Source organism: Ascaphus truei, chromosome 16 (genome assembly GCF_040206685.1).
Source record: "Ascaphus truei isolate aAscTru1 chromosome 16, aAscTru1.hap1, whole genome shotgun sequence".
In the NCBI taxonomy this organism is placed as follows: Eukaryota; Metazoa; Chordata; class Amphibia; order Anura; family Ascaphidae; genus Ascaphus; species Ascaphus truei.
Window position 1 is genome coordinate 40015379 of NC_134498.1, and position 16218 is coordinate 40031596.

Consider the following 16218-nt stretch of genomic DNA (forward strand, 5'->3'; position numbering starts at 1 on the left):
ACTGCTGCGGCCGAGTTTATTCGAGCATTTGCCCGTTCTCGGCCGCAGCAGTAACCTGGCGCGCGCCGGAGGGTGCCGGGCGCGCGCCAAAGCAGCGGAAGAGCGCCCTCCGATCGGGGCGCTCTCCCTCCCGCTGCCGGGTCCGCCGGGTCCCCCTGAACCCCCTGCCGCCGTCCCCCACATCGCGGGACACCAGGGCTCCCTCGGGGAGCCCTGGACGCGCGTGCAGGGGGCGCAGGCACCCGATGACGCGTGACCGCGCATCGGTGATGCGCGGCACGCTGAGGGAGTGCGGCTAGCACGCCGGGGCATTCCCCGGCTTGCGGTGCTAGCCGTGCTCGAATTAAACGTGTCGGTAGTGTAAGGGGGTTGTAAAACCTAACCCTACTGGATGTAATTGACTGGTAAGTTAACTATATACAGTATATTCTGACAGTCAATAGGAAACAGGCCAGATAGCAAAGCCAATTAGGGTGTTACTTTTTATTTTATTATTCCCATAATGTTTTATTTCATAATATCCCTGAAGTCCCTTTGTGTTTTTACAGGTATGATATTAGATAGACACATAATCCCAGCCAGCTCAAGAACTATACTTGTACTATTTGTAGCCCTGTGTAATTTTGGGGTTACATGCCTCTTTCCTCCTGTGCAGTAAACCCTGTTAAGAGGGCAGATTTGCCAGGCGTAATCATGAGATTTTGCCCTCATCCCCTGTGAGGTGTAATATGTAGCAAAGGAAGTGACAGCATGCTCTGTGTCCACTTACAGTGACATAGGGGTGGTGCCTCCTGGAGCTATATAATATGCATCACTTCCTAAAGTTAGTTCTGTTGTCTCTGTCTGCAGTGTTCTCTGCAGTCAGGTTGAGTCTGTCAAGTGTTGCAGAGTGGGACAAGCTGACCCCACACTGTGCCAGAGCTCTGGCACAAGTTGTGACCCTCCCTCAGGGGAGAGGATACAGACTATTCCCCTTTCCCAGTTGGAGAGTCAGGGACTTCCTTGAGGTGGGCAACCTTGAACATGTGCGGCTAAGTACCGGCCGCTATGATGGGCAGTCTGCCATGGAGGATGTTAATAAAGATTGCCATGATTCAAAGAACCTTCTCGCCTTAGCCTGGAGTCATTCAGGGAGAAGCTGCACCCAGGGGTTCTCTTCCAGAGACTCCTCCCTGCTGTCGTGGGGACCTGGAAGAGATGGAGGCGCTGTACCAACTGTGAGTACGATCTCAGCACTACTTCACGAGCCAGTCCTGGTGAATTCCCCATTACCATCAAGCGGGAGACTCAGGAGTCCTGTCAGCCAGCAGGTGCACCACACGACATGACATGTAACTGGGGGGCAGTTTTCTCACATAGGGGTCAGGATGAGAGGGGCCCAGGGAAACACTGTTACCTATGTATTGTACTGTATCACTTTGGATGTAGCACTGGGCATTTCTGTCTTTTGTTATGATATTCTGATAGGCAGACACATGAGTTTTGGATAAGATTGCCACTCATACCTTAGCCTGGTGTATAGTTACATTACTTTAAGGGCTAAGAATGACTTTTAGGTATTTATTCAACTGGGGAGTGAAGGCGTTAACAAAGTCACTGATTGCAGATAACGGCCGCCTGTCCTGTTTATAGTGGTCTACTTAATTGAAAGCCTTATGGTTTTGGATATATGACTTTATACAATGTTTTGGAGTACTGTATTTTACTGTATTATGTCCAACTGTTCTGTACATCAACTATGTCTCTGAAGAAAACTGTCCCACTGTTAAAGCTGCAGTTCAAGCAATATCCTACATGTGTGTGTTTTTATTTTTAATAAATCAGTTCTGTACCATAAGAAAATACTTGTAGGATTTAAAAAAAAAAAAAAAAAAGACATTTTAAATGTATTATAATGTTGCAAGCATTTTTGTTTCTATAAAAAACATTTATAAAGTCCCATCCCCTTCCCCTTTTGAGACAGGCTCTGGCTCTTGAGCCCTGTTCTCTCTCTCTAATAGTGTACCAATTGTATCTAGTAACTGCCTGGTCACATGATCATCCCAACACAACTTTACATTGTGGGTACTGTTTTGCAGCAGAAACAGTGATGGGGAGAACCTCCAAGCCGAATCTTCAGCGATCGATTACAGGAGAACGGATCGATCTGCAGCTTAGCTAATCACGTGTCAGTGTGCAGATTGTATATGGACATATTGAATGGAGAAATGTATATATATTTTTTAAATAGCAGTTTGAACTGCAGCTTTAAGGGCCCTTAACATAAGAACTCCACAGCCAGCAACCATTGGCTGTGGCCTACAGTAATTATGATGCGTCTGTGATGTCACACATGGATGCTGAGTCACCACTGTACAATTCTGAGATCTTCAGACCTTGTGTCCCGTGTGGTGGCGAGCGGATTCTAGTTTGAGTTTGTCGAGCTGTTGCTTTCAATATCTTTACTATTTATTTGTTATCAAAGTATATTTGCTGTACAGTATACTGTACCATTTGAGTTTTGGCCTTTGGGTAATAGAACAAGGTACGTCTGAATCTCTTTTTCCCCTTATTACTAACAGATAGGGCGAGAGAATACAAAAAACAGCAACTAATAAGAATGGGAGAGGAGAAAAGAAAAAGAAAAAAAATGTCATTGCTTTTAGAATATTTTTCCACATGCTGGCATATATGTCCTTATATATTTATTTCGACTTTCTTCTAATGCGCTACTCCCCAACAAAACTCAATATTAGAGCTTGTGTGGGGACTTAGGGTAAACACCCACCCCAGACCTATGACCGGGACCTACCGAAAACATATAGGGCAACGGCAAGAAGACCAGCAAAGGGCGGAAAACACGAACGAGAAATCATTGTAATCATTTTGTGTTTCTTCTCAGGCGCAGAGTAGTGAGCGTGGGGGGCGTGTCCCTGAGGGGGGCTCCCAGCTCCGGACCTCACGTTTTTAGTAAGTATTAAGATATACAATTTTAGCACATGACATTGTTCCCCCAGATAACACATGTATAACCCTTCTTGCCCAGCTCTTAAGGAGTTTATATCTGGTGACTATATACATGGCATTTCTCAGTCTTTCATACCTTGTCAGGGTGCTGTGTCCGGGTAGGCTGGGTGTCTGCAATGCTCCTCACACATTGACATTACCCACAGTAGTACCCACTTCTTGTACCTTCACCATGTTATAATATGGATATCTTCCCTAGTTACCACCCACTCTTTAGACACTCGGGAGGTATTTAATGTTGTTGCTGTTACTGTCATCTTAAGTGGCCATCTTCTGCGTAGCGTCCGTAACTCTCTGTAACAATTGGGCCCATCTTGGGTTACCCTTACTATCATGAACTGTGGGATCAGTATGCCGGTGCCGGGTATTGTTTGCCACTCATAGGCACTCTGTTTCTGAGGTAACAGTCGGGCCTCTCAGCAGGGCCGATCCAACTAGGACCGAGAGCTAGTACTTGGATAATCCCAATAGGATATAGGCTTCCTCTTTGTGAGCCTGTAACCTTCTGTAGTACCATGGCTACAGATGCTAACTGGATGGGACACTTTCCCAAACTATAAAATAATAAACAGGGCAGTATCACTATACATTAACTATACACTGAGACATATTTACATTAGAAAGAGTCAGGTTCCTCCAACTGCCACTCCCAGAGACCTGCGTTCTAGAACCTTCAGGGCACTCATACTGTATATATACCCTGCCGGTGACATCACTGATCCCCAGACATAATGTGGGCATAGCTTATTTGCTGCCAAGTCACTCTTTACCATGTGATGGGAGAGTGGCGTTACCCTGCGGGCGCCCACACAGTTAACCCATTAGGGCCATTAGCCCCTTAGTGGTCCCAAATAGGGGCTACACACAACATATCCCATTATATTGCAGAATATTGCAGATTTGCCCGTGGAAATCAGTGGCAGTTTTGGTGCAGGATATTACAACATAGCCAACCTTAATACCCAAATGGGGTTAATAAAACCTTATACATCTGTACATCTATAATAAATTTACTTTGGGTGCAATTCCTGCTAAAACACACAGGCCAAGATTCACAAATCTTCACTGGATCAGCTGCTGAGGATCTCCTTGAGGAATATATGCCGGTTTATTAAAGACGGCAAATTTACCAGCTGTGCGGATTCCTATACTATCGGATTCTTCCTAACGCCTGTGCCTTTGTACTTCCAGGTCACGACCCACATCGGAGCAAAGGGAACGCCCGTGGGAGTGTTGAGGTGCTGTGTCTGCTTATCTCACAGCAGTAAAGTGATTTCCTCCGCCCCCAGTAACGGAGCTCTTCTGGACCCTTTGCGGGACGCTGAGAATCTCTGTCTGAACAAGGCTACACCTTAAGGTACTCTGCACTCCACTGCTACATTCTATATCATGCAGCTCACATAAGCTTTTGGACAATTTAGCTCATATCTGACAGGCGCGCTCATTGGCGTTGATTCTGGATCAGTACATCTTGGAGCCGTAGTTCATACAAGCTTACCATCTACATTGGTTCTGTGATATACTCCTGTGCAGGACATTCTTGAGTTTGTACATTCACTTGTTTTTGGGAGGATTTTTGGAATTCTCAATACCTCATGCACAGCTGAATTGTTAATAATCCTCAAGGTTAAGTTGTATGATCCTCATATATGCAGCATTATTCTGTGATGCTCTTTTTAATATTGCTTTGTTTTTATTTATACTTCTTTGTAATCTGCATCCCCATTTCAGTGGTATCTATTATTTAGGTATATGTCTTATGTTTATGAAATTCCCTCATTTTTATGCTTATAGGAGTGTGCGCTCACTGTTTTTGGTTTGTATATATATATATATATATATATATATATATACACACACACACACACACACACACACACACACACACACACACACACACACACACACACACACACACACACACACACACTTACAATTGCCCAAAAAGCAAGGGAAAACGTTGGAAAGCTCTGGTTACACAGCTGGGTGCAGTAGATGTAAATGGTCCGGACCAACACTGCTCACTCACGCCGCAGACATCCTCACTTCCCCAAACAGATCCCTCTCTGTAGTTTGATGTCCACGAAGCAGCCTCATGTGACCTCTACGCATTTGCACGTAGTGCTTCGTGACGCCATTGATATACACTACCAGTCCCACACAGCTTTTGTAAAGTGCTGAATACACTGTGGGCTCTTTATTTATTTATATTTACATACTTACACACACACACTCTTACATCCCTCACATTCAGGGATTTATTTATCTATTTAACACCTCAAGTTATAAATCACACACTACACAGGGGGAGGGATGAGCTCTAGTCACATTCCAAGATGCACTGTTTTTGAGTAAACCCCTTTCCTGCTTTATTCAATGTAACATCGCCAGAAGAAGAGACATCTCGAAAGCTTTCGTTAGCCACAGAATGGTATTGTCTATTTATTTTTGAGATATATACCGTATTTCCTCGATTCTAGGACGCACTTTTTTTCCTATTTTCACATTGCTAAAACAGCTCTGCGTTCTAGAATCATGTATTGAAAAAAAAAATCAGCTAGGGGGCGCTGCTGCAGATGCCGGCTGGGATATTCACAATGTGCATGAAAAGCACATGGCTGCGATCACCCCCCCCTCCTCTCCCCTCCCCCCCCCTCCTCTCCCCTCCCCCTCCTCTCCCCTCCCCCCCCTCCCCTCCCCTCCCCCCCCTCCCCTCCTCTCCCCTCCCCTCCTCTCCCCCCCCTCTCCCCCCCTCCCCCCCCTCTCCCCTCCCCCCCCATCCCCCCCCTCCCCCCCCTCCCCTTCCCTCCCCCCCCCTCCCCCCTCCCCTTCCCTCCCCCCCCCTCCCCCCCTCCCCTTCCCTCCCCCCTCCCCCCCCTCCCCCCCTCCCCTTCCCTTCCTTCCCCTCCCCTCCCCTTCCTTCCCCTCCCCTTCCCATGAGGTGCACAGAGATCGGAAATGCCTGCCAGAGCAAATCAACATTGCCCTGAAAACCCGTGTGAAATGCAGGAAGTGCAGAGGTAGCTGTGTCTCTCTGTGTGTCTCTGGATGTGTTTCTGTATGTGTTTGTCTCTGTGTGTGTGTGTGTGTGTGTGTGTGTGTGTGTGTGTGTGTGTGTGTGTGTGTGTGTGTGTGTGTGTGTGTGTGTGTGTGTGTGTGTGTGTGTGTGTGTGTGTGTGTGTGTGTGTGTGTTTGTCACTGTGTGTGTGTGTGTGTGTGTGTGTGTCTCTCCATATGTCTCTCTCTCTCTGTCTGTGTGTCACTCTCTGTGTCTCTCTCTGTCTGAGTGTGTGTATGTGGCTGTGTGTCTCTCTCTGTGTCTGTGTCTGTCTCTCTGCTATCAAAAGCAAGTTAGAAGTTAGAACATGTTCTTTTCACTTTAAGGAAAGCAATGAGTACATGAATACAAAGGTACTTGGTAACATCATAAAAAGGGGCCACTAAATGTAAATAGCCAAAATCCCCCCCACACTGCCACTGCCCCTGCCATATCTGTCTCTCTCTCTCCCTCTCTGGTCTGTGTGTTCTCCTCCCCCCCCCATTCTCTTTCCCCCTCCCCCATTCTCTTCCCCCACCATTCTCTCCCCCCCCCCCATTCTCTCCCCTCCCATTCTCTTCCCCCCCCATTCTCTTTCCTCCCATCCCTCCCATTCTCTCTCCCTCCCATTCTCTCTCCCCCCATCCCTCCCATTCTCTCTCCCCCCCATCCCTCCCATTCTCTCTCCCCCCCCATCCCTCCCATTCTCTCTCCCCCCCCATCCCTCCCATTCTCTCTCCCCCCCCATCCCTCCCATTCTCTCTCCCCCCATCCCTCCCATTCTCTCTCCCCCCCATCCCTCCCATTCTCTCTCCCCCCCTCCTCTCTCCCCCCCCCATTCTCTCTCCCCCATCCCTCCCATTCTCTCTCCCCCCATCCCTCCCATTCTCTCTCCCCCCATCCCTCCCATTCTATCCCCCCCATATCTCCCATTCTCTCCCCCCCATCCCTCCCATTCTCTCTCCCCCCTATCCCTCCCATTCCCCCTGCCCCCCATCCCTCCCATTCTCTCTCCCCCCCCATTCTCTCTCCCCCCATCCCTCCCATTCTCTCTCCCCCCATCCCTCCCATTCTCTCTCCCCCTCATCCCCACCCATCCCTCCCATTCTCTCTCCCTCCCCATCCCTCCCATTCTCTCTCCCTCCCCATCCCTCCCATTCTCTCTCCCTCCCCATCCCTCCCATTCTCTCTCCCTCCCCATCCCTCCCATTCTCTCTCCCTCCCCATCCCTCCCATTCTCTCTCCCTCCCCATCCCTCCCATTCTCTCTCCCCCCCATCCCTCCCATTCTCTCTCCCCCCCATCCCTCCCATTCTCTCTCCTCCCCCCCATCCCTCCCATTCTCTCTCCTCCCCCCCATCCCTCCCATTCTCTCTCCTCCCCCCCATCCCTCCCATTCTCTCTCCTCCCCCCCATCCCTCCCATTCTCTCTCCTCCCCCCCATCCCTCCCATTCTCTCTCCTCCCCCCCATCCCTCCCATTCTCTCTCCTCCCCCCCATCCCTCCCATTCTCTCTCCTCCCCCCATCCCTCCCATTCTTTCTCCTCCCCCCATCCCTCCCATTCTCTATCCTCCCCCCCTCTCTCCTCCCCCCATCCCTCCCATTCTCTCTCCACCCCCCATCCCTCCCATTCTCTCTCCTCCCCCCATCCCTCCCATTCTCTCTCCTCCCCAAATCCCTCCCATTCTCTCTCCCCCCCCACCCCTCCCATTCTCTCTCCCCCCATCCCTCCCATTCTCTCTCCCCCCCATCCCTCCCATTCTCTCTCCCCCTTCTCTCCCATTCTCTCTCACCCATTCTGCCTGTCGCTCCCCATTCTGTGTCTGCCTCTCTCTCCCCATTAGTTATTGAAGTGTCATGTGACCCTGCTAGTTAAAAAAATAAACAAAAAAATTCTGCACATTTAATACAGTGAGATTTTTTTCCCCCCATTTTTTTTATTAAATCAAGGGTGCGTCTTAGAATTGATGGCGTCTTACAATCGAGGAAATAGGGTATATATATTACACTACATGGTGCAAACATGGAAACAGAGATCTTGATACACTGACACAAAGAGAGATGATTAAAATTACACAATTTGCATTAGTTGTTCTCCAAATTACGTTGACACATCTCCTCCTAAATGTGTTCCTAGGATTCCATCCCAGATGTGGTTGCATGCCTCTGAAGTACAACTAAATTACCAAGGAGTATTATTATTATTACTAGCAGAATACACAGGTGTGGAAGAAACCCTGACACTTCTCTCCTCTGCAGGGTAATATCATTGTTTCTTCTGTCATCATGGCGACCATCAGTAACCACACGGACGATGAGGAGAGACTTGAAACTCTAATTAAACAGTGTACAGATGTCAGCCCTGGACTGGTAAGGAATGGACAAAGGATGATGGGGAGATGGGGGTACACAGACACAGCTAGGATGCAGGAAGGGCACTCGCAAGGCTACCCGGGATACTGGTTAACTCCCTCTATATTTTAGTGTGAATCTCTGATATTTGTCTGAAAGAGAAATGATAACTACATACTCGCTGATAACGGTTCCTCATCCCAATACAAGTCAATGGAAGACGCTGATACCTTTTCTCACTCGTAAATCTCCTAAAAGGACTTTTCCCCCTTCTCGTCAAGATACTTTTTTAAATGTGCAATACAAGGAGTTTCCTGCACTGATCTGATTATTTAAGACAATTAGACTTTGCTAATAGCCTTATACAATCCTCCTTTATTAAGGCCTATTTGATATAATGCTGTGCTACTGCTGAATACATGGTGTAACATGGTAAGTGGCATGTGTAGGAGAGTTAAATAAGCACATACACCACATATTCTATCTACAATATCACTATGTTTGTAATGATGCACATGCACACACACACACACCATTCTCCCTAGTATTGTACTGATTGTTAAACTTCTCATTTGAATTTCGGAGGCCCCCCTCCTAAATGATGTTACCGTGCTTCAGTAGAACGCTGGGACGAGAAAGAACTCAAATAAGACTGGTACAGAGATAGTGAGACACTGACTCCAGGTTAGGAAGCGTAGTCTCTTTTGTCTCTCTTGGCTGAATCTAACAGTTGTGGAGACATTGGACACATTACAGACTCATTATTTTTGAGAGCTTGTCCCATCAATGAACTTTAGTGAATATTGATTAGGGGAGTGGTTAATATGAATGACTAATATTACTCATTTCTTTGTAATGGTTCTGCCGTATGACTGCCTTTTACCATATTTATCAAAGAAAAGGAATCCTAATGAAAGCAAAGGGATTTTTTCCTTGGATAAATATGTTGTTTTTAACCACGGTTTGTCCCAGTTATGCAGTCGGAAAACTTTAGTAAACAAACCCCTTAAACGGCAAAATGGGCTCTACAATCCCTTTTGGCAGCGAAGGGATTAAGATGCTGGAAGGTTAGGGGTTTGAATCTGACATCATGCACCGACCTTATCCAACACATCCCTGTGTTTGCATCTCCGCAGGGCATCACTTCTCTCTTTGGTGTGTGCGCGGAGAGCTATATGGGCAATGCTCTGCCTTTTGTATGCATAAGTTGTATCACACAGTCACTGTCATGCAATTGCACCCTCGAAGATCTTTGTGTCATCCTGTGTGTCTCCCACAGGCAACAGCAGCCAGAGGGATCATTCTGGAAGCGATGACCAAAGAACAAATTACCAGCGACATCTTCCCTAAAATAGCCTGTATGTTGCTCCATCAGATTGCCAGAAACATCCAGAAAGATGAAGCATCGGCAATAAGGTAAGAGCTAATAAGAATGGCATGTTAGGGCCTCGCAGCAAATTGCTTTGAATATAGATTCCAGTAATCAGTCAGTGTTATACCCATTCCTCACTGCATCAGAACTTTGTGGGGAAAAACTTTAATCCAGAATGTACTGTACTTGGGTATCAAGAAAGAACAAAGTATAAACCCTTTCTAGTCAGCACATGCATATAAATACATTCAAAATGTTTGGGACAATTCACTCCTAAAGATACTGTAGATGTTCTGCGATTTGTGGTCCATTTGATTGAAGAAGACTTCATATCTTACAATGCCAAAGACAGAGGTTCATATTTACTAAGCGGGGCTATTCCATCAGATACCTTTGGATGTTAGAAGACACCATTCACTTAAAAGGACCCTACATTGTCTTCCAGCGCTGTAAGGTGCCTTACGGCAGAGCACCACTTAGTAAACATGCTACAGTATGTCCTATATGCTATAGAATTGGTTTCTCATTATTGCTCATGTGTTTCTCCCTGGGCAGAACAGCAGCCAGTGCATTAAAAAAATTGCTCATCCAGGGACTGGCAGAGCAGGATGCCCTTATTTTGGAGAACAGCAATATGTGGGGCGATCTCCAAAAGGCAGAAACCCATCATGATGCTGTGATACTGGTGGCAAGGTAAGACTTTGTCCTCCTGCTAACATCATGGGAGGGAGAATAAAGTGTCAGTATTGCTACTTATCCAAGCATAAGCAAGTTTTAGAGGTGGCTCTCACAGTTTCCTATCGCAACAGATAGGAAAGAGATATCAGTCATGGAACTGAAGTCACAGTGAAGAAGGAAGAGGTAGATGTTTGAGTCATATGGAAGTTTACCAAGTTACCAATGAATACAGTTCAATATTCAATATTCAATATGTTCAGTAGCAGTTTTCTTCTTGCTAGAGAAGATCTTTCCTCCACTAATTTCAATGGACCATAACATGGAGAAGAAAGCTTTGCCGCATATTAAGTGTATAAGAAGGAAGTGTCTGAATCTTTATTCCACACAATAATGATATAATTTCTCTGCAGTATTCTCCACACTTTACCCATTAAAACTTTTTATTTTAGAGTTATTGCCCAGACGAAGCCGTACCATATGAGCCGGTTCATCATGGGTCTCCTGCCTCCCCCAAATCACCCACCGTCATCCACTGTCCTGGCATTTTATACAGAGGTGAGTTTAAAAAAAGCATCTCTGTTACTGTATATGAAATATTAGTACGCACCCATTGGAATGTATTCAATATTGATACTGTATATAGTGAAAGGATTCTCACCCAGAGTGCAAGGGAAATCTGGTGTGCCGCGACCCTTTGCCATGGGTACAACGGCCCCAGGGGAATAACTTTGTTATTTGCACATCTCGCACAGCCTGGAGATGTAGAGGCTGCGATCTGCCTCTCCTCTCTCAGCCAGGCACAGAGGCTGTGATCCAACTCTCCCCTCTCAGCCTGGCATAGAGGCTGTGATCCGCCTCTCCTCTCTCAATCTGGCACAGAGGCTGCAATCCGCCTCTCCTCTCTCATCATGGCACAGAGGCTGCAATCCGCCTCTCCTCTCAGCCCGGCACACAGGCTGTGATCCACTTCGCCTCTCTCAGCCCGGCACAGAGGCTGCAATCCACCTCTCTCAGCCCGGCGCAGAGGCTGCGATCCGCCTCTCGTCTCTCAGCCCGGGCACATAGGCTGCGGTCCAACTATCCTCTCTCAGCCCGGCACACAGGCTGCAATCCACCTCTCCTCTCTCAACCCGGCACACAGGCTGCGATCCACCTCTCCTCTCTCAGCCCGGCACACAGGCTGCGATCCACCTCTCCTCTCTCAGCCCGGCACAGAGGCTGCGATCCATCTCTCTCAGGTTGGCACAGAGGCCGAGATCTGCCTCTCAGCCCAGCTCTGTGGCGACATGAGTAGCAGCTAAGTGGCGGCTTTGATTTGGTCGTGGTAAAACGGTTGCGGCCAAATGTCCTAGACCAATGTTTCAGGTGTGTTGGAAGGTGGGTAGAAAGAGGGAAGTAGAAAGGGTTTTGTGTGGAGAGGAGAGTGTGATGGCTACTGTATGCGCATGGGGTGTGTGCATATGTGTGTAAGTGAGGACTGGATAAGTGATGTCTGAAGAGCAGGGGTGCCCCAAAGTTTTAAAAATTCTTCAGGGGTGCCTCTGCTCAAAAATGTTTGAGAACCGGCTGTATAATGTATTAATAACGAGCTGATTCAACATGCACTCTTCTGTGTCAATATCCCATATTAACATTACTGATTTCCACTGAATTCTCTGTACATATAAAACATGCTCTTTGTTTAGCTCCTGTGTTATCCAGAGCTCCTGGAAAAGTCCCAGCAAAAGCTAATTATCCAAATGATGCTGCGAGCGAAACCAACAGGAAAAGACGTAGAAATACTCAGGATAAGAGCCCTTTGGAATGTGTGCAGCCACATACCTGATAAGGTGAGACATCTGCTCTACCACCCATCTCAGCATAGTAACAGACTCATTTAGAAGGTACCTATGGCTCATGAGTCGTTCCCTCTGACTGCAGGGTGACAGGCACAATGACAGAAGAACTAATGTTCCATATAATCACCCTCTTTGTTGAGACAGAGGGTAAAGGATCTACAGTCCATCTATCTATTCTTCTGAACACAAGGTGACCCAAGCACAAAGGGATATATTGTCTATTGCATGGTCCACCTATTGTTTCCTTTCACTCCCTTTACATAGTGACATAAAGACAACCGTTATAAATAGTATCCAGGAATTTATACTGCTACACGTTGCATCAGTTTGCTGCTGATCCATCTTTTTTAGTGCTTCAGAGCACTGTATCGCTGTCCCTCCCAGCTCTGAAAGCTCAGTTATCAATGTGCCTCTTCTCTGCGAAGGTAAAAAAGTATAAGAAGGAAATGCAGGCCATCATCAAAGCCGGGCTGCATAACATGGACACGGACATTGTCCTGGAAGCGATGAAAACAGCCGGGCAAATGGCCATTCTGCTGGAAAAGAAAGACATGGGGACCCTATACCATGATGCCCTGGTTCAGATCGAAGCCTTTAAAAATTATGTAAGTAATCCCAATCCCAAATCAACACCCTTTCCTTAACATGATCCCTGCAATGCTACATTAGTAACGATTCTCCAACAGAGACAGAAAACTGTCAGTGTCCATAGGAGAACTGGGATTTGTGCAGATGAGTCAGTATGAGGTGGCCACTGATCCTTAGCTATTTGGGGCAGGGAATTGTTAGCTCTTTGCTACTGAAGGGCACACAGCAAGTGACAGACATGTGAGGTCTCAGCTGAGTGACACTTCTCTGCTTTCTGCCCAAAGGAAGACCCCACTATGCGATGCCAGGCCGTGCAGTTGCTGAAGGAGTTGGCACGGTCTACAAAACTAAACAAAAGAGGAGCATTTTCCAATATCATGGAGAAAAGCCTTTTATATTTACTGTACCAGCTTCAAGACAAGGACAGGGCCTAATGAAAGCAAAGGGATTATTTCCTGGATAAATATGTAGTTTTTAACCAGGGTTTACACCAGTTATGCAGTTGGAAGTAAACAAACCCCTTAAACGGCAAGATGGGCTCTACAATCCTTTTTGGCAGCGAAGGGATTAAGATGCTGGAAGGTTAGGGGTTTGAATCCGACATCATGCACAGACCTTATCCAACACATCCCTGTGTTTGGATCTCCACAGGGCATCACTTCTCTCTTTGGTGTGCGCGGAGAGCTATATGGACAATGCTCTGCCTTTTGTATACATGAGTTGTATCATACAGTCACCGCCATGCAATTGCACCCTTGAAGATCTTTGTGTCATCCCCCACAGGTAAAATCATCCAGAGGGATCATTCTGGAAGCGATGACCAAAGATCAAATTACCAGCGACATCTTCCCTAAAATAGCCTGTATGTTGCTCCATCAGATTGCCAGAAACATCCAGAAAGATGAAGCATCGGCAATAAGGTAAGAGCTAATAAGAATGGCATGTTAGGGCCTGGCAGCAAATTGCTTTGAATATAGATTCCAGTAATCAGTCAGTGTTATACCCATTCCTCACTGCATGAGAACTTTGTGGGGAAAAACTTTAATCCAGAATGTACTGTACTTGGGTATCAAGAAAGAACAAAGTATACACCCTTTCTAGTCAGCACATGCATATAAACACATTCAAAATGTTTGGGACAATTCACTCCTAAAGATACTGTAGATGTTCTGCGATTTGTGGTCCATTTGATTGAAGAAGACTTCATATCTTACAATGCCAAAGACAGAGGTTCATATTTACTAAGCGGTGCTATTCCATCAGATACCTTTGGATGTTAGAAGACACCATTCACTTAAAAGGACCCTACGTTGTCTTCCAGCGCTGTAAGGTGCCTTATGGCAGAGCACCACTTAGTAAACATGCTACAGTATGTCCTATATGCAACAGAATTGGTTTCTCATTATTGCTCATGTGTTTCTCCCTGGGCAGAACATCAGCCAGTGCATTAAAAAAATTGCTCATGCAGGGACTGGCAGAGCAGGATGCCCTTATTTTGGAGAACAGCAATATGTGGGGCGATCTCCAAAAGGCAGAAACCCATCATGATGCTGTGATACGGGTGGCAAGGTAAGACTTTGTCCTCCTGCTAACATCATGGGAGGGAGACTAAAGTGTCAGTATTGCTACTTATCCAAGCATAAGCAAGTTTTAGAGGTGGCTCTCACAGTTTCCTATCGCAAGAGATAGGAAGGAGATATCAGCCATGGAACTGAAGTCACAGCGAAGAAGGAAGAGGTAGATGTTTGAGTCATATGGAAGGTTACCAAGTTACCAATGACTACAGTTCAATATTCAATATTCAATATGTTCAGTAGCAGTTTTCTTCTTGCTAGAGAAGATCTTTCCTCCACTAATTTCAATGGACCAAAACATGGAGAAGAAAGTTTTGCCGCATATTAAGTGTATAAGAAGGAAGTGTCTGAATCTTTATTCCAGCACAATAATGATATCATTTCTCTGCAGTATTCTCCACACTTTACCCATTAAAACTTTTTATTTTAGAGTTATTGCCAAGACGAAGCCGTACCATATGAGCCGATTCATCATGGGTCTCCTGCCTCCCCCATATCACCCACCGTCATCCACTGTCCTGGCATTTTATACAGAGGTGAGTTTAAAAAAAGCATCTCTGTTACTGTATATGACATATTAGTACGCACCCATTGGAATGTATTCAATATTGATACTGTAAATAGTGAAGGGATTCTCACCCAGAGTGCAAGGGAAATCTGGTGTGCCGCGACCCTCTGCCATGGGTACCACGGCCCCAGGGGAATAACTCTGTTATTTGCACATCTCGCACTGCCTGGAGATGTAGAGGCTGCGATCTGCCTCTTCTCTCTCAGCCAGGCACAGAGGCTGTGATCCAACTCTCCCCTCTCAGCCTGGCATAGAGGCTGTGATCCGCCTCTCCTCTCTTGACCCTGCATAGAGGCTGCGATCTGCCTCTCTCTCTCATCCCGGGAACAGAGACTGCAATCCGCCTCTCCTCACTCATCACGGCACAGAGGCTGCGATCCGCCTCTCCTCTCTCAGCACAGCACAGAGGCTGCAATCCGCCTCTTCCCTCTCGACAACGGCCCCAGGGGAATAACTTTGTTATTTGCACATCTCGCACAGCCTGGAGATGTAGAGGCTGCGATCTGCCTCTCCTCTCTCAGCCAGGCACAGAGGCTGTGATCCAACTCTCCCCTCTCAGCCTGGCATAGAGGCTGTGATCCGCCTCTCCTCTCTCAATCTGGCACAGAGGCTGCAATCCGCCTCTCCTCTCTCATCATGGCACAGAGGCTGCAATCCGCCTCTCCTCTCAGCCCGGCACACAGGCTGTGATCCACTTCGCCTCTCTCAGCCCGGCACAGAGGCTGCAATCCACCTCTCTCAGCCCGGCGCAGAGGCTGCGATCCGCCTCTCGTCTCTCAGCCCGGGCACATAGGCTGCGGTCCAACTATCCTCTCTCAGCCCGGCACACAGGCTGCAATCCACCTCTCCTCTCTCAACCCGGCACACAGGCTGCGATCCACCTCTCCTCTCTCAGCCCGGCACACAGGCTGCGATCCACCTCTCCTCTCTCAGCCCGGCACAGAGGCTGCGATCCATCTCTCTCAGGTTGGCACAGAGGCCGAGATCTGCCTCTCAGCCCAGCTCTGTGGCGACATGAGTAGCAGCTAAGTGGCGGCTTTGATTTGGTCGTGGTAAAACGGTTGCGGCCAAATGTCCTAGACCAATGTTTCAGGTGTGTTGGAAGGTGGGTAGAAAGAGGGAAGTAGAAAGGGTTTTGTGTGGAGAGGAGAGTGTGATGGCTACTGTATGCGCATGGGGTGTGTGCATATGTGTGTAAGTGAGGA

At 47.2% G+C, this 16218-nt stretch overlaps 1 protein-coding gene across 5 annotated transcripts in view; it reads left to right on the plus strand.

Annotated features, from left to right (window-relative positions):
- Nucleotides 1-455: 455 nt before the first annotated feature.
- LOC142467499 (uncharacterized) overlaps nucleotides 456-16218 on the plus strand; it is a 28993-nt gene continuing 13230 nt past the window's right edge. The window contains exons 1-12 of one of the 5 annotated variants that reach the window (XM_075573262.1): nucleotides 456-1217; nucleotides 2882-2949; nucleotides 4198-4363; nucleotides 8303-8413; nucleotides 9675-9811; nucleotides 10323-10460; nucleotides 10895-11000; nucleotides 12131-12274; nucleotides 12709-12888; nucleotides 13655-13791; nucleotides 14303-14440; nucleotides 14876-14981. In XM_075573262.1, the coding sequence (XP_075429377.1) occupies nucleotides 8330-8413; nucleotides 9675-9811; nucleotides 10323-10460; nucleotides 10895-11000; nucleotides 12131-12274; nucleotides 12709-12888; nucleotides 13655-13791; nucleotides 14303-14440; nucleotides 14876-14981 (1170 nt within the window). In that variant the 5' untranslated portion in view covers nucleotides 456-1217; nucleotides 2882-2949; nucleotides 4198-4363; nucleotides 8303-8329. Of the gene's footprint in view, nucleotides 1218-2325; nucleotides 2950-4197; nucleotides 4364-5940; nucleotides 6027-8302; nucleotides 8414-9674; nucleotides 9812-10322; nucleotides 10461-10894; nucleotides 11001-12130; nucleotides 12275-12708; nucleotides 12889-13654; nucleotides 13792-14302; nucleotides 14441-14875; nucleotides 14982-16218 lie in introns of those variants that run through there. The other 4 variants (XM_075573264.1, XR_012788406.1, XM_075573263.1 and 1 more) reach the window with 4 other exon arrangements.